Source organism: Lonchura striata, chromosome 3, assembly GCF_050655825.1.
Source record: "Lonchura striata isolate lonStrDom1 chromosome 3, ASM5065582v1, whole genome shotgun sequence".
Classification (NCBI taxonomy): domain Eukaryota; kingdom Metazoa; phylum Chordata; class Aves; order Passeriformes; family Estrildidae; genus Lonchura; species Lonchura striata.
Window position 1 is genome coordinate 16,808,104 of NC_140705.1, and position 22,712 is coordinate 16,830,815.

The 22,712-nt window shown below is 38.5% G+C and overlaps 1 protein-coding gene across 4 annotated transcripts in view; it reads right to left on the reverse strand.

Annotated features, from left to right (window-relative positions):
- The window catches only part of RNF144A (ring finger protein 144A), a 62,727-nt gene that overhangs the window by 12,563 nt on the left and 27,452 nt on the right, over nt 1-22,712 (reverse strand). For all 4 annotated transcript variants that reach the window (XM_077782415.2, XM_031504447.3, XM_085574551.1 and 1 more), the window contains 2 exons: nt 14,880-15,025; nt 73-177 (listed from right to left, as the gene is read on the reverse strand). In XM_077782415.2, coding sequence (XP_077638541.1) covers nt 73-177; nt 14,880-15,014 — 240 coding nt within the window. In that variant the 5' untranslated portion in view covers nt 15,015-15,025. The remainder of the gene's footprint in view (nt 1-72; nt 178-14,879; nt 15,026-22,712) is intronic.

Sequence of the window (22,712 nt, forward strand, 5' to 3'; positions counted from 1 at the left end):
AAAGCAAGCCAGATTTAAACATCCTGTTTAAATCAATCGAAGGAAAAAAGCCTCTTTGCAGGAAGAGTGTACCTCATTTTCTTGCAGATGACCTCGCTTTGGGCAGGCAGCATCAGGGCAGCTGATTGCTGTTTCTAAACCTTCTTTGATCAGAAGTTCCACATACTGTTTTAGGCACTGTAAGAGAGCCAAACACTGAGTTAACTATTCTGCCAAGGTTAAATCACTCAGTATTTTAACAGCTTTAGTCTGAAAATCTGAAGAATTCAAACTTTGAAAAAACAGGCACTACTGTGTCCCTTTTACAGCCATAAGACACATTTGTAGCTTTTGTTACAGTTATACCTTTAAGCAGAAAACACAAAGTTCATTTCCCCATCAAATCATGGAATCATTAAGATTGAAAAAAAACTTTTAAGAGCCCTTAAACCAAAATTCACCAAATAGCTTTTCATCAATATAAAATATGCAGCAAATTAAAAAATAACAATGGGGGAAAGAACAAATCAAAGAGGATGTAAGAGGCAGAAAATATAAGAAAACATGATTTTAGATTAACCACACTCTAAAGATCTTTGTGTGACTAGAAGCCACAACATATTTTAGTAAGCAGTAATTCTCCATAGATAGACATCTGTCAAGCATACTAGAACACAAAGGGAGTTGCGTATCTTGACATCTATTCTTGGAAAACAACTATCTGAACTTCATGGTTAAAGAAGTAAGTTTTCCATAGAAAGGAAAAATGTGAGAATTAGGACTCCCTGAAGAACTAGAGTTTCCATGGGGACCAAATAATAAATATTGGCAATACTAATACTTTCTCCCCTAGCAACCACAGCATTTTACCCAACTCACAACTGCAAATGTAGCCTCCAGCACAGCAGGGCACAGCATGGCTGGGTATCAACAAAGCAGAGAAGAAATGCATATACTTTTGACCAAAGGAAAATTCAGATTAAACCTTGTTATTCTTGATGAGCAACAACTCCCCTCCACCTCTATCCTTCCTACATCAAGCTGAGAGCTAATGCATAGGTGTCTCTTGGGAAGACAAGGGAGTGACAAAGACCCTGCTCTCTGCTGCTGCCATGCAGCTTCTACCAGCCCAGCATTACACAGAAAGAGCAGACGACGTTCTGCTTCCCAGTGGAAGGGGCACCCTTTGATGTTCTCACCTTGCCTATGTGCTCAGCTAGCATAAGCAAACTGGAGATGATAACAGAACGAGGTCCCTAACTCTGTTTGCAGATGTGTGAATAAAGAGTGAGGCTAGACCAACAGCAGAGTAAAATGAAGATATGACACCAGCTCTGCATAGAGCTCTGTGGGAGGCAAGAAGCATTACACACTCTGCAGCAAATTGGCAAAACAAGGATTTCAGTTACCATTTCCAGACATTTACTAAAGATATGTAGCTTCTGACTAACCACCAGCCTGGGAAGGTGAAGGACTGCATTGACTGTGCCAAGGCTGGTGTGCCTAGCTTCAGGTCAGAGCACAAAACAACTTCTCTCAAACTGCTTCTTCCTTCATCCTGTGCAATCAAATAATCCATCAACAAGCACCTTCCAGCCTAACCCTCAGGCATGTGGCTTGTAGCTGCTAAAGTTCAGACTTCAAACCTCTTTATCTTCTGCCTCTCCATTTATCTATTCAGCTCCTTTCAGACACCTCTATTAACAACCTATTCTAGATTTTGCCTCTCGCAGCTTGATTGCAGCAAAGACTATACCTCCTACCCACACAATCACTGCTGCTTTGGTCCACAGCATTTCTGGTGGCAAGTTGCCACCACCTTGATAGCACGATGAATCATTTCTGTTAGAGCTCCCTTTCTCTGCATCTCCCACACATTAGAGAAAGCAGGTTAATTTTTTGGAAAAGAAAAACAGATCAGATAATTGGTATTTATAAAATTTTTAATTGTGCACAGAAATCCACATGTGACAGACAACACATAGTCTTTATCTTCCTCAGCAGGGGTTTTATGAGGACAACTGCTCATTTAGTAGATGTTGACTCGCAGAAGGTTTCCAAGCCTTCGCTTGGAACTCTGCAGGACAGGTGATGGAACACTTTAGGAGAACCCATATCACTAACCACAACAGGCTGAGCTCTGCAAGACCCAGACCCTAGGCTGTGTGTCTTGGCAAGCTGGGATTTCAGCTGTATTGAGGTATTAGTGCTGCTATAATGACACTGCTGGCTCTCCCCTTTCTTCTCCATTTGCAGATGCCAAGTGTTGATTAAAACAAAAATGCATACATTTTTAATGCCAGCACTTAGCACTTATAGAAAGTACTTTTCAAGCTGAATGAGCTTTGCTATCATTAATCATTAATGTTGCTAATTCTTCTCCTCAACCTGTTTAGGACTATTGCCAAAGCCTACTCTATTTGCTTCCCTTTCCTCTCATTTTCCAAGAAACTACACAGTTCATTCCTGCCATGAGCAGTGTTCATGGCCTTTCCCTTCCCCTTGATGGGGCATTGGCTGCTGTCTTCTCAAAAATCAGCACAGCCAAGTGCACTTCTCATGCTTCACCTTCTGAGAAATGCCTTAAGGCTACAAAATATAGCTGGAAAATAGGCAGAGGCTAAAACACGCTATCCACTCAAGACTCCCCTGAGACTTCTTGGGTGCAGAAAGAGAAACACAAAGCAGTCACCAAAGAATTTGATGCACAGGGTACCTGTGGCTTCTCTTGAGGGCAGACACAAGACATGCAACTTGTATAAGACTGGCTACAGTACCAGAAATGCAGCAGCATGCAAGCAACACAACAAAGCAGGATTAGGTATTCAGTCATATACTATGAAAAATTCATTGTAAAACAATTACAAAAAGATGACAAATTTTTGCAAATTTTCTATGCAACTTGATTCAATGCTGGGGGAAAGTATTTTCATAGTCCTTCCATTAAGGCAATAAAGTACTCTAAAGCATGAACAAAAAATGTGGGAGTGTAGGTCACCCCAAACAACATTCAAAATGAAGTCTATTACATAACTTTTCTCAGAGAAAACAGGAGCTAAAATTAGATACCTAAGGCATGAGATTGGAGTAAGGTTACAGGAGTACACTGATGTGTATAAAACTAATATGCTGAGGAACATCTTTATTATTACTCTAATGGATGTGTGTCATAAGAGACCAGTTAGCTCCCCTGAGCACTACTCCTGTATTGTTCCCTGTGCATGCATACTCCTTGTGCATCCCTGCTCTGTCCTCTTTCCATCCCTGCTGTCTTTTCTGATGTGTGCATAACTTTTTCTGTCACCTGGTAACCCATGAATCCTACAAGCATTTGCTGTCCCCATGACAAAGGGCAGAAGCACATGCATTTTTAGGAGTTTTGACCCAGATTCCCTCACAAAGATCAACTGAGACCCCAATTCAGCAGCAATTTTACTATAAGTTGCCTATATAAATTGGGAACACTTTTTTTTTTTTTCTGTTGCCTCAGAGACAGATGACTAATAAAGGAATGACTTTCTGAAGCTGGGAAGCACAGTGTAGTATTTAAAGCTTAGCAAGATGTGTTGTACTTCTAACCTCTATACATCAGGGATTGTGCCACACAGAAAGGTATGAACAGTGACCACTGATGTGCCATGGCTTTAGAGCTTCGTATCACACAACACAATCTTGCTCTATTACATTTAGCTCTAACAAAACTGCACAGGACACAGCAAAATTTTTTGATTTTCCTTTTCTTTTAGAAGAAGTCCAGGAATAATCATGCTTACTTCCCATGTTGGTGCTTTGATTTATTTCTCCTGACATCAAAACCTAAATAAATCCCATCATAATTCCAAAAAAGGAATCTTGAGTTTCACTGTTTACATGGGTGGCAACACTTATCTACCATCTACTTTGACAGAAAAAATGTGTTCACTTGGTGCCTGAGGTAATTTTACAATACAAAATGCACACAATTAAAAACACTTGGAGATGGTTTGGGAAAGTTATAAGTTATCTATTTTTAAGAACATGTTATTGCTACTATTGCAGCAAACAAGGAATGGTTTTTCAAGATGTCACATTTGAGTTAGGTAGACAAAGATTACCCTGCACTATTTTCTTAACAGCTGATAGGTGGAATTTGTTAAAATGTAGACTTCTGACTACAATAATGCTGTGATGCAAGTGCCAAATCATATGGGAAATTTTTAAATCAGTCCATGTATTTGGAAAGGCAAAAAACACATGACAAGAGTGAAGTATATAATCACTACATCATTTGATTTATTTCTTAAACCTTCAAATATATTTTAGTGCTGGCACTAGGCCATAGCCATCACCATATGAAGTGTGCACTAAATGCAGAATCATCACATGCTGGTATTGGAAAGTAATTTTTAAAAAACCGAAACACATGCACTGATAAAATTGAAAGGGGGAAAATAAAAAGATGATATCTAGCATTTACCAAGTTCTAAAAAAGAAAGGGAATTAGTTTTTGACAAAATATTTAGTAGCAATAAATATTAAAGCTAGGCAAAGACAGTTGCTATTGTGCACAAACATTAACCTTGGCAATAAACCTGCACTTTGGAGACAATCACTAGGAGTTTACCCTGTACTTCAGAAACACAAGGAAGGGCTGACACGTTTTTTCAACAAGGGAGATTTTTTAAAGCTCAGGCTGAAAATCTTTTCAAATAGGATAATTATTAACATGCAGACTAAATTCCCAGTCTCAAATTCTATATCTTCTGCAAACTAGGATTAGATGAACATCTAAAAATATACATATATAAATACACACGCACGTGTAATTACATAAACTTACATTCAACCACATGAAAACTCAGGAAAAGCTGGTTAGTATTTTGTGATCCATGTTACAAATGACATCAGGCTAGGCACATGCAAAGATCCCTCTGGGCATAACATTCTAGGGTAAGAAGATTCTTCTGTATGAAGAATATGAAAGGATATTGAGTGAGAAGCACTTATTTTGTGTCTCGTAGCTAAAAAATCTACAATTTGGTCTATGGGTTGCTTTTATGCTAACAGGATACTAAGCCAAAGCTCAAAATTCATGTGATAGGGCTACACAGACAACCAAAACTACTACAGCATGAACTACATTTGGTAGTAGTTTGTAGTATTTTTATGTTCTGCATACTGGGATTTTTTTTCTTTACATTACTTTAAAATGAATTCTAAGATGGTGATATATTTTCCTTCCATGAGACAGTGCAATACCAAAGTTATTCTACTGCTCTGTGCAAATTCCCCTAAGCTAATTCTGCAGTCAGTCTGGTGAATAGGTAGAATTTATACTTGTAGACAAACTGCCTGTAAATCTTTTGGGTAACATGATGTAATGTCTTATTTTAGGTTCAGATTAGAACAGTGCAGTGATGTAGTGTGCAATACTCACTGGGGCAGGGGAAGACAGCATGTGTGAGAGAGTGAATTTCTTTCACTCAAAAAAAAAAATCTGAGCGTGTCTCAGGTGAAGAGCAATACTCTTGGAAAAATAGCTCCCTTCCTTTCATCCAAATAACAAATTCACTCTGAATGTCATTGTCTAGAAATATTTTCCATTCAGACAAACTTGAACAATTTCAAGAAAAAAGACTCCCCTAAAACAAGAACCTGCATCTGGGGTGTTCTCTGAAGAAGAAGGAAGAATGATACAACAAGACTAGAGGCCTTCCCTATTCCTAAAATAAAGATTCTAGGAGCCTCATATAACTACCATATGCTACCTTTTTAAATCTTTTGGTGCATACTTATAGCAACAGGAATGCTCATCTGGTAATAGGACAAATCACAGAATCATAGCTTGGTTTAGGTTGGGACATACCTTAAAGATCATATAGTTCCAACTCCTTTGCCATAGGCAGGAACACTTTCTACTAGACCAGGTTGCTCAGAGCTCTAGCCAGACTGACTTGGAACACTTCCAGGGATGGGGCATTCACAACGTCTCTGGGTAACCTGTCCAGTGCCTCACCACCACCACAGTAAAGAATTCCATCCTAGTATCTAAACCAACTCTTTTTCAGTTTGAAGCCATTTCCCACTTGTCCAATCACAATGCGCCTTTATAATGAAAGCTCCTCCAATTTTCTTGTACAGCCTCTTAGCTGGACTCCCTGTAGCAAACCCCATCATAAAGTTACCTGTCCCTGCCCTCCCTTTAATCCTGACCCATAAGCTTTTGGTCGTCTCCTTCTCGATCCCCAAGTGTAGCTCCACACCCTCCAGCTGGTTACTGACATATAGAGTCACACCTCCACTTTATTTCTTCTGCCTGTCCTCCTAAAGAGCCTGTATCTTTCCATTTCAACACTTCAGTCATAAGAGCAATATTATTTAATCTTAGTGTTTTATTGAAAAAGAAAACTTTCTGAGAAATTTCCATGGTATACTTACCACACACAAGAAAACATGTGTGATGAAAAAAAAAGTGTATATTCCTCAGACAGGTTTTAAGCTTCTTTCGAATTTACTACATGGCCTTTTTTTGTGTAAAGTAGTTATAATCTTGCCTCAAATCTATTGTTGCTTAATAACAGGCTTAACTTGAAACCACTCTTGCACTGCTGCTCCAGTGTGCCCAATTCTCTACAGTAGACCTACAATCTAGCTTTTCAATATCACCCTAATCCTACTTAGTTGACGAGCAACTTACTGGGAAATATCTATGCACACTTAATCACAGGGATCTGTTTGAAGCATATGCCTGACTGTGGGAGTGATTTTGTTTCTTTACTAGATAAACTGTCAGCTATACTGACCATATCTGCAAGCACAAGTTACATTCAACTTCACAAAGCACCTAGATCTGAGACAGATGTACATTAGAAGTGTTTAATATTTGTGGTACTAGATTGAACTTGAATTATTTTCACTTTTACAGACATCTTTTCAGAAACAATTATCTACTTGCAAAGAAATCATCACTATTAGAACTCAAATTTTTATTAACCGTAATTTATAGTCTTAAGAATAAATCACAGGAAGAACAAATTCACTTATCTTGACATGCAGTACTTCAAATCTGAAAGCAGCAACAGAGAACTGTCTTACATGTTTATCCTTTATATCCTTTGTTTTGTTACAGAGACAAAAAATTTGCTACACAAGCATACCCTTGACTCCAAGACAAGCACCTGCAAGGCACTCCAGAGCCCCACAACAGGAAAATACCTAGAGCCTTATGTTGTGAACAAGAAGGTACACACAGAGGGACTTTGGCCAGGACCAGAGAGAGATAACAGCACAGCTGATACATGTTTTTCCCAAAGTGGTAAGCAATTTGGAAGACCCCTGTTTGACAGGTTTCCTGTCTCCATCTTCCCAATACTTGGCCTATTTTAAAGATACTTTTTGTTTGAAATTGCAAAGGGTAAATGCCTCTTTTTCCCTCCTTGCCATCAATGTTTAAAGACTCCCTCAGCTGTTCTGTAGCCGTGTCACAGACTATACTGTCAGTCTAAACAAAATCACATCATCTTCCCTGTGGATGATGGTCAAAGAGGATGAGGGCTGGGAAAGATAAACACAACCCATGTGCTTCCATGTTTGAGGACAAACCATCTGAGCATTCTTTCCTGAGATGCAAAAATTATTGTTATCCAAGAGTCCCTGTGCTCCCAGCAAAGTCCCCCATCGTAGCATGGGAACTGGCCACATCCTGGCAGGAGCAGGCACTCACCCACTGCAAATTCTGCTGTAGTTAGTGCAGTGATGGCTGTTGATTCCTCCTGTGGACAGCAGAGTAGACTTTGCTGCATTGGTTCTACCTCTGTCCAAATGCCTTCTGACAGTACACCCAAATATCACAGCAGTCCATGGTACATGCTTCTTAATGAATGCAAACAACACCTCACAGATAAGATGTTTGTATCAGGGATGAGATGCATCATCCCTCTGAGTCCAGCCTCCAAATCCTCCACATGAGACTGCACCAGTTTGAGTACAGGGAACAGGCACCATCAGGCCATCAATCAACAAATGATGAAGTAAGGCAAGAAGAAATGTATTATCAAGAAAGCAGAAAGAGGAGCCCTGATAACTACTTCAGCTTGAGAAATGTCAGAACATGGCAAATAGCCTTTGAGACACAGCAATCAATGGCTGCAAAATCATAAGCAAGACCAAGTAACCAGAACTAAAAGCACTGGAAAAACAAGTGCCTTTCTCCAGATGAGTATCATGAAAGAGAAAGTAACACAGATTTACAGCTGCTCAGCCTTTGAAGTGGTGGACTTGTTTTTTTATATACACATTTATGGCTGTGTACTGTAACATTTATAGAAGTTGAGCAATTTTTCTTCAGAGGAATCAGACAGAGCAGCAGACAGCAAAAAGTAGCCAAATGACACAAGGATAATACTTTGTAATACTTCTTCACATTTGAATAGTTATTTCAAGTGGATATACATGTAAACTTTTTCCATTATGAATTTTTATCCCTCCATTACCTTTCACAAACTTTTTGTTCTCACCTATTTAGAGCTGTAATTGGTAAAAACACACAGTAAATTTTACAAAAAATAATTTATATTCAAATGCCAACATATGTGGGATGAAAAACAACTATTCAGGAGGAAAAAACACCACAAAAAATCAGCCTTATATGCTTGAGAAAAGCTTATTCTATTTCAGAACAGAAATAGCAATTCTGAGTGGGAGGAGAAGACACCTGCAGCAAACAAAGGCCCTTCCCTTTTCACATGCGAAACCTTATGCAAACCAAAATTAGCTAGTTTTCCCAACAGCCTGATGAAGACAGATAAAATTAATCTCATTTAGTGACATCACACAGAAGAGAACTGAATGCTCTGGATCAAGTTTAGTTTTCACCCAGGGTTCTGTGGTATCTGCTTATTAAAGCAGGGAGTTGTGCCATCCCACCACCTACAAGACAAGTGAGAACGCAGCTGGCCACATGAACTGCTGCACAAACACACGGTGACCTCTAACCATGAAGCCTCTGCTGACACATCACGTGTCAAGATCAGTATCAGGTCTCTGCTAAGGTTAGGGTATATAAGCACAAGCAGCAAGCTCTAAGCTTTGGTGGCGGGAAACAAACAGTACAGCTGCTAAGAAGGACCTTGAACTCTATAAAACCTCACAAGCCATTAGGTTTCCCCCTCTCTCAGGTCTCCAAGCAAGTGAGGCACTTCCTTTGGTAGAGGTGAGGAACAGCCTGCTGTCAACTCAGTGCTGCCATGCAGAGACAAACTACACAGGAACAAGAAGGCAGCCAAGCCCACCTGTTCCCATCCATGCTGCTCTTGAGGTCTGCCTTGCCCTGGGGGAAGGAGAGGCTGATGCTGCTTCTGCCTCATTTGGAGTGAGTAATAACACTGAGTAAATCACTCTTTTTTATCCTTCTACTCAGAGACCCTTCATGTTCTGTTGGTCAACCAGGACAACAAGAAAGCAAAGGGGGTGCCCGATACAAGTGATAGGCAGGATAAGTGCTTTGCTGATCACAGCCTACAAGGCAGCTCAAATAGCAGAATGATTAGAATTAAGCAGATCTGTATAACCAGTCATGATTAGGCAAATAGAGTAATCCCGTTTAAAAATGAGTAGTGATAACAGAAGTCTCACTTGCCTACTGTCAAGATACTTGGGATACAATACAACAAACTTAGAGGGACACCTAAAGGTCCAGTTAAGATTAACCAGCTGGCTCAAGTGCTTAGGGAAAGAATCAGAGTATGAGTATCTACAAAGCAGTGTTAGTTTGAAACACCACAGTTGATACACATGTGCTATCTGACCAAAAAGAAACCACAAAACAAAGCAGAAGGCAGGTCTTAACCTCAGTTTTGTTATTTTCTAACTGCTAGTAGCCCTCTCTTTCATTTACCTCACTACAGTTTCTCCTTCTATATGTAACAAGATAGACTACAGAGGAGTAATCAAATTTTTTCACTGAAATTTTATGTCATGCTTCATATTTCTTCTAGACATTTGCTTGCTTGGACTGCCCACTTGACAGAATTTTGTTTTAAATTTAGTAAAGTAAGCAATGAATCCACTGGTACCAGAATAAACAGTAGTGAATAACATCTTGAAGGGAACTGAATAATCTAATGTGAGGTCAAAAGGAGCTTAGCCTGTCTTGAGTAATAGTGGCATCACTGCACTTGGAACACATTGACACATGTATGTGTGTGTTTTATATATATATATATATATAAATTATACAGTATTTATATACACAGATGTACATGCAAATCCTGAACCAGAAAACATTCAAGCAATTAACTGCTTGACTTCCATGCAAGAATATAAACTGCAGAAAACCTTTTGTAACTTCAGCACATATACAATTGTTAACACATCAAAGAAACATCCTGCCCATCATGATGCACATGAATATCATCACAGATTACAACATAATATGAATTTCCAACAAGAACTGGATACAATTGCCCCCCGCTTGTCTCCCATCATCCCCTTAAAAAAAGCAAAGGCTAAGTAGTAAGTGAAAAAAATTAGTGCAGCAAATAATTTAAAAAAAATATTAAAGAAAAGAAAAAGTGGTGTTCTCTGCTTTACTCTCTTTTTCCTTCTCTAAGTGTAAACCTTTCGGGACAAAATATGCAAAATCAATTATTTCTTCTGAGGCAAGCAACTGCTAAATTACAGTCTTAGTATGTAAGATTATTGCCTATGTATTGTGTGCTATTTAAGTGGGGAAAGAATTTAATAAAAGGCTATTTAGGTGTTTGGTCCAAAAGTACACAAGCACACTTAAGATTGGTCTTATTGTTAACATGACTCTAAGAGATACTGGTTTGCCCCTTGATAATACTCAGAAAAACGAACAAAAAGCAAACAGCAGTTAGCTTGTTTTTCTCTGTTCTTTAGACTTATGTTTCTCTGGTACTTCAAGCAATCCAACAATGGATTTGCTTGAGGTACCAGAGAAAACACATTCTCATAACATTCCTAATGGATGAGATATACAAAACTTGAGAGCTCACAGCATTGTCTGGGCATTAATGATCACAATGATAAAAACTATAATGGAGTATTGTATTATCTGGCAAAATAATACTATGGGAAATTGTAGTGCCTGTGCCTTATCAGCACAGGAGTGGCAGTCTGCTCTATTTAATCCATGCACAGCTCTGCCAGAAAGCAAATGCAAACAGCGTCCCTATTCTATCTTTCTGAATAGAAATACTATGCTACTATACAAGTGTCAGGAAGAGACAATCCTTCATGGTATCTTCACTACAGCACTTCTATGATTATAAACAGTCAAGACTTGCAGACAGAAATATAGGACTGAGAGACCTGTATATTGATCCAAATGCTGCCAACATACCAGTAGTACTGCACTTGAAAGATGTCTTTGTAATACATACTCATGTTGTTTCAGCTTGCTGTGATTTAGACAGAAGGGCTAGAGCTAGTGGCAAATGCTGTAGTAAAAACAGTCCTCACACTTGTATGGATATCCCTTTGTCTTTTTTGCTCATATTCCTGGAAAGGCCATCAGTTATCTCTGTTCACATACAAAAAAGAAGCCTGAACAAAACTACATATTGGTCAACCAAAAACAAAGCAGAGATTAACTGGATCTACTGTACATAGACCCCAGGCAAAATCTTGAGTCAAAAGGCTACTCTTTTTGATTGTTTGGCCATTTACAAAGCACAGTTCATACAGTGTCCCTGATGTTTCTGGAAAACATTGCTGAAGGAACACCAGTGGAAGATTCTGCATACATCTGTCACACTCTTCCTTAACAACTGTCAGTAGGCCAAAAAATCTTGCTAGACACATGGGAGTATTTTCTTTAGCAATTTATCAGCCTTCAGGCTGGCCCAAAGGTACTGATGAAGGCCTTGGGTTTCAGATGAAGGCCTGGGCTGTAACAGGTTTATAGCTATTGCCTCTTGCATTTATTTGGATTGATTCTCAATACTTCCCACGCTATCGTCAAGGAAAGTAAGGGTAATACTATCTGTTAATTCATGGGAAAGTTTTAGGATAAATATTTTTTTCAGGGCACTCAAATGTCACTGTATAAAGCTTATTAGTGGCAAACAAGAGGCAGGCAAACAACAAAAATTTCTTTAAACAGGACCAAGTTGAATAAACTATTCAAGACAATCAAATACAAGTAGTAAAAACTGGCTTATGATTACTCCTGAACAGAGTTCAAAACACAAATTCCATGTCATCAGTCAGATGACTGTATCAGCTGCTAAGAACAGGTTATTGGTAAAGGCTGCATATCTGATGCTGTTACATCTTTCAAAACAATTAGAAGAGTCAGCAACCACATGCTAACCAAAAAATCAGAAGAGTGGGGATGGCAGTAAACATTGAAAGGAACAAGGTAAAGATGAAAAAATATATTTGGTAACCCAATCCTTCTGTTGCCATGGAAGTGTTATTGAAAACTGACATTTAAATATTATCTGCATTCAAACACAACACTCAGCTGTAAGCACTAGAAGAGAAGAGTTTTCATGGAGCCTATTGTTTCATATGCTTTTGCATGCTTTAGCAACATTTCTTTCACAGTAGATCTACCTGTTCCATTGGCTGCCTCCTATATCTTCAATAACCAAGAAAAATGAAATTTACTATTAAAAATTGTAGTATTTCCATTAATAAAAATAAAATAAAATCCTTCTACACACCAAAAAAAAACTTTTCTGGGAAGAACTTTTTAAATTAAAAAAAAAAAAAAGTCACCTAATCCCATGTCTGAGTCTATAATACCATATCATAAACTCTTGGGAAATTAAAGTTTGATCATCATGTATCCCACAAGTTATATTCTTACTGATAATACTCCAATTTTTCCTCTGCTGAACCATCATTACAAGGTTTTTGGTGTAATTGCACCCATTGCAATATTTAATGAACTCAAATTTTAATTTAAGTTCAGTATTAGGGTTGGAAACCAACTAGTAGTTTCCTCTGTTCCTAAAGTAGCAATATCCATTTACTGTGATGATGATGTGCTTTGTCAAATACTACATATGTTCCCCAGTGTTTTGTATTCAACTGACAAGATTCTTGTTATTCCGGGTAGGCATTTGTACAATATGGTAATGGAAGCCTGTTTTGTGACTGTAATTATGATACAGTGAAATTAGAATCTGCAATACATTAAATACTTCTCTACTTAGAAGTGTGCACATGGCTATGCTGGGTACTGTTGAAAGGCATTTAAAGAACAATGCAATCATCAGGCCCCATCAACACAGGATCAAAAAGAGACTGTTTAACTAATTTGATAACCTTCTATGACAAGGTCACCAGACTGGAATTAAGGATGTAGTTTCTCTGGATTTTAATGAGGCTTTTGATACTGTCCCTCTCAGCACCCTTCTGCACAAGTTGTCCAGCTGTTAGATGAGCTCTGAATGTAAAGTTGGGTTCCAAAGGTTGTAGTGAATGGGACCACATTTGCTTGGCAACCAGTCACCAGCATTGTTCCACAGAGCTCAGCTCTAGTGTCAGTTGTGTTCAATGTGTTTGTCAACTGTTTGGACCCAAGAATCAAATATACCATTAGCACGTCTGATGATAAAAACTAGAAACTGCTGCTGATTCTGTTGAGGGGCAAGATGCCTTGCAGAGGGATCTAGATAAACTGGAATAGGGAAATGATTAATGGCATGAAATTTAACAAATTGAATTGCCAGTTTCTGCACCTGGTATGGAATAACACCAGGCACAGGTATGAATTAGGAAAGGAGTGGTGGGAGAGCAGCCCTGCAGAAAGGCATCTGGGGTGCTGGGTGACTGCAGGCTCCATGTGAGTCAGAAGAGGCCAGCAGCCAGGAGGGCAAAGCCCATCCTGGGATCACCAAACCCAGCACCACCAGCTGGCTAAAAGAGGTGATTGTCCCACTGTGTTCAGAGTTGGTGCAGCCTCACCTTCAGCATGGGTGGAGTTCTGGGCCACACCACTTAAGGATGCAAGTGTCCTTGGATGCATCTCCAGAGGACAACAAAGCTGGTGAAAGGGCTGGAAGGAGTGTAGGGAGTGGCTGAGAACCTTAGGTTTGTCTAGTTTGGAGAGACTGAGTGACCTCATTGCTCTCTAAAGTTTCTTGAGGAAGGAAAGTATAAAGGGAGGTGCTGAGCTCTTCTCCCAGGTATCCATTGACAAGACATGTAGGAATGGCTCAAAGCTGCACCAGGCAAGGTTCAGATTGGACATAAGGAAGCATTACTTTACAGAGAGGGTGAACAAACATTGGAACAGGCCTCCTGAAGCAGTGTTTATGAGGTACTTGGACAATGCCTTTTAACACCATGCTTTAGCTTTTGACAAGCCATGAAGTGACCAGGCAGCTGGACCATAGATCATGGTTGAAGTTCTCTTTCAACTGAAAGACTCTATTCTCTTCTAGAGTTAAAAAAAAACCAACCAAACCACAAACACCTCAGCACCCAACAAAAACCCAATCAATCATAAAACCCCAGTAGACTTTGATATTCAATTAATTGTGGGCATGACTCCACCAAGGTCTCTAACATTTCTGAAAAAAAGTGAAGATTTTGTCAGTCTTCCCATTCAGTTCAACTCATTAGAAGTTGTCTTTTATAAGGTACATAAGGAACACCAAAACCACCCCAGATCCAAGCCACTGATAGATAAAAGGGAAAGTGTAAATAGCCTTGGTAAGGATATAACTATACAATATACTGAAGTGCAGAATAATTTTTTAATTGCAGGTAAACAAAGGTTTACTTCCTAGCTTTTGTGTCAAGTACACAGCAATAGTTATTTATTTCCACCGCAAGAGCAATACTTCAGGGTGTGTCCTACCCAGCAGAAATGCACTATTTCTGCAGTTAAATCTATGTCTTGTTTTTTTTTTAATGTCTAAAACTAAAGAACACAAACTCACCAGGGTACAGAAGATGCATTGGCATTGTGCTATTGTTGTCATCTGCTCCACAGGGTATTCACCAAGGCAGAGCTTACAGGACACTAATGGGTCAAGTACCAAGTCCCAGGTAGGCCTGTATCTTGCTGTAGTCATTGCCGAGCAGTCTGAAGAACAGCATAAAAAGATACTCCATTATTTCCTTATATTGATACTCAGTACATTTGTGCCATTGAAAATCACATTGTCAGTTATTGCCTCTTGTGTTTGTTTTTTCCAACAATCCAATTAACCAGCAATAGTTATGCAGCACTTGCCAGCAAGTGCCAGCACTTGCACTCCCTTTTATATCCCCTGCCTGATAGAATTTGCAGAAGGTAAAATAACTCCACACATAATACACTAAACATCTGAATGCAAGCAGAAATACCCTTAGGTTACAGGCTTTTGTCACATATTACAAATGCAAAAATCTCATTTCTAATTCCTGTGATTTTCATCACTAGTTGTTCTCTCACAAATGTTAAAATTTACTCATGACATACCTTAACCTCAGCTACGCAGGCAAGACTCAAAAGATCTTTCATAAGCCAGGTATTTATTATGCCCTTTTCCAGAATGATGATATTTCAGCTCACAGAGCCAGATATTTTTGTTCCCAGGAGCATGACAGATCAATCAGTTTGCTGTTAATTTTAGCAAGAACAATAAATATTTTGAGTACACTGCAAGTTTTAGCCTGCAATTTCCTCCAACCCTTTCAATATGCTGAGAGCACAACTTGGTTGTAGCAACAACCATCTGGGACAAAAAAAGTGAGCTATAAGAATAGGCTATAATAACCTATATATCACCCTCAAGACAGTGATAGGATAGGATCATGCAGAGCATCTTTATCTTCAGGGCCCAGATGGTGTGTTGTCAACTAACTGAGCAGGAAGAAAATCTCACACGTAAGAAACGTATTCACAAAGAGAAAAGCTAATTTATGAATTTTACATTAAGAATTACAAAACAAAAACCCACACACTCCCCCAGAACATCTAGGATAACTTATGGAGTACATCAAATTTTAACAACATATTTACTAGTAGTGTTTTATCACTGTGACATTGACCTTCCAAGCATAGAAAATTCACATCCCAAGCTGCTGAAAGGTTCACATTGTCATGCCGTCCTCCTTCCCAAAATTAGATGGTTCCTTACCATCGTTACACCAGCAGTTACATTACTCAAATCACGGTTACAGTTTTTCAGGGTTAGTTTTCTTTTTTTCCCCTCCTTTTTTCCCCCCTCTGCCTTCACTACTCCTTGCAGAACTGCTAATTTTTAAGTCATATCTGTGAACTTTGCAAGCCTCCAGAACTGCAACAAACTAATGCTTACTATATTAGATTTAGGCAAATGTTCAAGAAAAGCATGCTTTTTGTCCCCCAAGAAATCACATGCAGACTTCATAAACATTTCTTTGAAGTCCAAGTCTTTGATATTCAATTAATTGTGGCATGATTCCACCAAGGTCCCTAACATTTCTGAAACAAATTGAAGAGCTTATCAGCTCTCCCATTCAGTCCAATTCATTAGATGTTTTTTATGATGTACATAAGTACCACCAAAAGATTTTTTTCTATGCAATCAACAGGGAGAAGAAGCAGGGAGAGAATAAAGGCTAAGCAACCCCATTTCCAGGGCTGCTCTAGAGCACTTCCTCTGAAAGCCCACACAAATATGCCACACTGTTTCAAAGGAAACATATTGAATAGCCCCACAGAACAACACCTCACAAAATACAACTTGTGCTGTGCAGTCTTTTCTGAGACCTCCACATTAAAGTCCAACATAGTGATATGAGTAAAACCACATGATTTCTAAGGCTACTAGACTGCTTGTGTACTTCACCACTACTTTTTCATTTCACACACAAATTACTAGCAAAACCAATTTTCTTCTTCCAAACTTTGGTTTATCTGACATTTACAGACAGATTCATGAGGTCTTTGAGAAGTAGTGACCAAACACATCTGAACTGTCTGCCATTAGCTATTTGCTTGTCCTGCCTAGTTTATTACATATCTGATGCTTATGGTTTCAAGTAGATGAAACCAGGAAATGAACAGTGAAGGACAGATTATGTTAAGGATGCACTTGCATACATCAGGAAGACCAAAATCACAGCAAATTTTATGTAGAATTCAGACAATTCAGACTAAAGCTCACTGAATGTATGGCATGGCTCAATTCAGAAAAAAATATATATATTCAGTGTGGATCAATCAGTGACAACAAAGGGAAGATATCAAGCTTTGAGCTCCAAGGCTTAGCCTTGTTTTCTAGGATATTCAATAGTGGCTTACTGGTATCACTGTAGTAATTCCACTTTTGCAGAACAACTATACTGCAATAACACCTCAATGGAAAGTATTATCCTCTTCTGCAAAGCAAGAATGAATCAAGTTAAATGCCTTCCAAGCTGGCTTTCAACAGACCAGAAGAAAATCAGCTGCCCCATACAGCTGGCATGTAATCCATGCTGAATTCAGCCAAAACCTGAGCAAAATCTGAATTCAGCCTCAAATGACAGCAGAGCCCATTCCTGCTCTCTCCTCCTTGCCAAACACCTTCTTTTAATAAAGAAATTTTACATTAATTATGGGGCAAGGAGAGGACATAATGTCACTGCTGTTAAAGCAAGGACCAAGAAATTTGCCACCTGGCCTAAAAAAGGCTTGTATGAAAAGCCTCCACACCCCACTGGATCACCTCTCCTGGGTACCCCATAAAGGAAGAGAGAATGAAGCTTTTCAGTGCATGGACTAAGTCCTGTTTCATGATCATACAGCACACTGCTGCAACTAAATAAGCTTCTCTGTTTACATCACAACACTTAAAGTTTAAAAAAATAAAGCATAAAACCAAACAACAAACTCGTAAGAGAAAAGTAGAAAAACAAGCACCTTCTTTCAAAGCCAGATTAAAAATCCTACTGTTCCACAACTGTGGCCTCTTACGGCTTCAGATTGTATTCTCATGCTTTGTAGTGATGTGCAATACTTCAGGGAGAATGCAAAGTAATTGCAAGAAAGACAAGGTAACTAAGAGGATTTCTAGAGGAACAAAATATTGAAAAACGTTTTGGAGTGATATTGTGTTGAATGACAGCACTAGTTAGACAAACAGGCAGTAGAAAATTTTGCCCTATAGTTTGGCTATTGACTAGGAGGTCCCAAGAAATCATGCTAGTGAAGGTACAGTTCAACAGACACCAGCACACTAAATATATAGTTCACTGGAGATTGTGTTGCTTGCCAAACTCAGTCCAAACTTCAACACTGACAGCAGACACACCAAATCACACTCAGAGGCACAGAAAATCAGAATAGAAGTTGGTCATCAGTCCAAACTCCCAGTTCTACTGCAGTCAAGGTCAATCTCATTTACATATTTTTGCTGTGGTCCACATCTGGTAATACTGAATTTGTAAGATACATGGTAAGATAGCACATGATTTTCTGGGACACCATCCCAAAGCAACCTGGAAGTCAGAAGCATATGAAACAGCTTTACTAACAGTTTATTCAGAGCAATGTTGTCATAAATAATTAACAACCTGACTAATGACTTTTTAATTGGTCAATCATGCAAGTCCACACTGAAAGGGAACCTGTGCATAAAGAAAGAGAAGTGACTAAGTCTTCTTACTGTAATAACACAATATATATGAATGTGACTCTTAGGCACTCCAAGAGATGTGCATGGAATAAAAAGGAAACTTTCATTATTTCTGAAGAACAATGAATTAAGTGAACATGAACTGTATTTCTGAACAGTAAGCCATCAGCTTTTGGTCCACCTACACAGACTACATTTTCTAGAGAGAACAAGTAGCTGATAACATCTGATAAGTCAAGAACAGAACAACTCTTTTTAGGCCTCAAAGAGCTGCAGAAAACAGTGAAGCAGAAATACTGTGAAAACTTCTATGAAAGTAGGAAATGCAACTTTCTTACATAAGTCATTCAAGAAATCCTAAAACAATATGATTTTTCTTATTGCACACTAGTCAAGTATTTCACAGCATAGTTCATTTAAACTGCAATTGCATCATCAACACTTAGGATACATGACTGCCTATGTGAGAAGAGTGACTAGAAAATAGGGTTGAATAGAAGTCATATGCAGCACACTAGCTGGTGGGTCTTTTCCATCAAGCAAAACTCAAAATAGAGATTTCAGAAGAATCTCAATTTCAGCTTTAGGTCAGGGATGAGTTTGATTTCTAAATTAAGGGCTTCAGTCCCCCCTCCTACCAGACAGTTAATCAGGTACACTTAAGTCATCTGCCTTAAGAAATTAACTTAATCTCAATTTATTGACATGATGAAAAGCAGCTCTTTTAGAAATCAAAGGAAGGGACTTAAATGGGATTTAAAATTTGGTCTCAATCTTCTTGTCCTTCTTTATCAAAATAACTCTAATTAAAGTAATATAGGCTACTAGATGAAATCAGACAATTGCTATAGTACAGTTTTAGTATTGTGTGTAAGTATTTATAGATTTAAAAAGTATATAATACAGATTACATTTTCTCCTATATAGAGTCAAACACATCTGTTAGTACAATTGTATGTATTTTTTTAATATATGAAGTATGTTTCTATACTATACATTTATACACTAATATTTATAAAAGCATAAATCCATACAAAAAACTATATATTTTTGCTTATGTGGAAGAAGCCCACAGATGTCTGAAGTGTAGTCATTTGTAGAAAGGCTACTACACTGCACTTTGGAACTGGGACTGCCTGCCACTTCTTTTAAGTCAATATTTTTGACTTTGAGCCTTCCTCTGCAGCCACTGCTGTGGCTCATTGCACACAATCCAACAGCTATGGGCCGTACCCTCAGGGCAGCAGGGACTACCTCCCATGATCCAGGCTGGCGGCCAAGGGCATTCAGCAACAGTCCTATTTGCTACTCCTCTGTCAGAGCTAGAACTTGATGCCATTTTTCATTGTTCCTAGGCTTTTCCAAAGATCTTCAGAAGGATCATATGAAAGAAGCCTACATGACATAATTGACCACTTTGCAACTGTTTTGTGTTGGTGCCACCAGTTTTTATTATGCAACTATATCACAGAAAAGATCATTTTAAAATCACTTTATAAAACAAATTAATTATTACATCCACCCACCAGGTAGATTTTACAATAACACAAACTGGCAGGAAGACTTAAAATCTCTCATTTATCAAACACAGTTAGTTACTGGCATCTATCACTGAAGTATCTTTCTCTCCAAGTCTTCATCTTCACAGAACTACCTGGTAAAGCAGAATCATTCTCTCTGATTGGTGTCAGTCACACTAACACAAGACTGATTTACATGGATGTTTAGGGATGGCGAACTTCAGTTTTGATGCCTGCCTTCCTTTGGTCCTTAAATCCTGTCAACCTGTCAAATGCCTACCTAAGTCTCCAGACTCATTGATAAATCTGATCCACAATCAACTGCACAAGTCCAGCAGATAGGTATCATCCCTTGAATTCCAGACAATCCCACTAAAGCCACATTCTTTATTCCAGCAGTATAACAGGCTGCTGTTTATAGGGATAACTCTTTTCAACACGTACGAAATTTCAACTTATAATGCAGAAAGTCATGACAGCACATTGTCTATTGTGAGCTCTTTAGACCTAGCCTTTAAGACTCTACACAGACTAACCACCAACTCCAACCTCTCCAGGCTTTTATCTTCAAGCTATTCCAAGGCTCAAGCCCAGAAGAAATAAAAGATAAAAGCTTTAGAACACTGTCAGGAACTTCAGTCTACAGGACAATAAAGCACATGGGAAACAAGCTTACTTTGAGTTGAAACAATTATTCCAGGGACTTCAGTCCACTCATGAGTAGCTACTATGTTTCTTTGCTTTACCTCCCTGACTGATAAAATCCTGTATTTTAAATATTTATATATGTATCAAATATACACAAGCACACGTGTATGTATATATGTATATAAATATATACATGTATAAAGATTACATTGAAACATTCCAATGCCAAGAAAAAAAAAAAAAAAAAAGAATGTGTCTTTTCAATGATAAAAGGCATCTGAACAGTAACACTTATTGCAAAACAAAATAAATCTAGTGGATTGCTTCAGGGACAAATCACCTTTAGGGCGTGTTAAAAGAAGAAGAAAAAAAACCCACACCAATTTCTTTGCTAAATACATGGGTAAATTTTTTGTTTTCTAGAGAAATTAGAATATTTTATACGGCAACCACTCCTGCCAAACCTTAGACAATGTGGCTTGATTACTGCACAGACCATGAAAGATTCTAAAGATTGGAAAGCAAAGGACAGTTTCTAGATCTATGGATATGAGAATACTGCCTTATCAAATACATGGGTGGGTAGAAAGGAAAAGATATTATGGTGACAAACACAGAAAACAAGGGATTGTTAAAATTCCACCTTCAAAAGAATACTACAAATAGACATGCCATAAGCTGTCCATGCAGAAGGGCCCCAGAGAGCTAGATCCTTGCACATATTCCAAAAAACACAGCCACTGAATGCAACAGACCCAAATACTTTCCTGACCTTGCATTTTCCTATGTTTGGCACCAGCACTGGTGCCACTGTGGCTTCTTGTAGCACTGACAAACAGCAGCAACCTGAAATAAACTGGGTGAGGCTGTTATTCAGATCCTGTAGGCAAGGGTGAAAACATTTCAAAGCAAAAGAAAATCACTTAATTTCATCTGAAAGAAACTGCAAATGGGAAAGGCAAACGGACAGAAGGGAAAGAACAGGAAGATACAAAGGTAAGAAAAAAGAAATATAATATAAAGAAATATATTATAAAAGAAATATAATAAAAAGAAAAATGGTGTTATAAGACAATTGAAAACATAGGAAATACAGAAGAAATCTTGAGAAAATAGCTGAAATAGATCAACTTCCCAGCTCATCTCAGAAGAAGTGTATACAGAGTAAAATAATAATTGAAATGGAATCCCACTGCAATATGACCCAAACATTCAATATTCCCAAAAGATGATATGAACAAAAGGACAGGTGTGTAATTACTAAAGACTAACTATATTGCTCAGAATTCATTTGTCTAATCAGTGTTTGCTATCCAAGAGATTATGAAAGCATTGGAGCAGCAGATGACCTCAGGCAAAAGCTGGGAAGCCCTTGCACCACACCATTTCCCAGTACTGGAGTCCTAGATCCTCTGCACATCTCAGAGCACTCTCAGCAGCTAGAGGCACAAGGCTTAAGATAATTTCAAACGGCGAGGTCAAGATGATATGCATTTTAAAAGCATCCTCATCTCTTCTGGATGGGAAAACTCCATCTGACGTAATATGGGAGAAAAGCCTGGACACTGTAGAACTGTTTTTTCAACTGAATCTATAACAGGTACAAATGCAACATGTTTTGGTCTGGAGTGAACAAGCCTACCTGACTAATTTTCTTGCTTTAAGAGTCATGAACCTATTAGAGACTTCCATAAACTTTACTGCAGTGAACCACTACCCTGGGGCCAATACCAAGGCACCATCTGTGAATTACAGATAGACATAGGTATATAGGTACAGGTGTATAAAATATAATATACAAAATATATACAGAAGTGAGGGAGGTCACAGGTTAAATAACTAAAAGTCAAGCTGTTAGAGTTAAGCACTGAGTATTTTAGAGAAATTCCTAGACCACTCACTCAAAAACAACTGCTTTGCTACATCTTCCCTCCATCCCTTATATTTCCCCATGTTTTTATTTTCTCTTCTCCAATCTTTTTCCCCTCCACCCCCTTTCTTGTTTCCTCCTATTCTT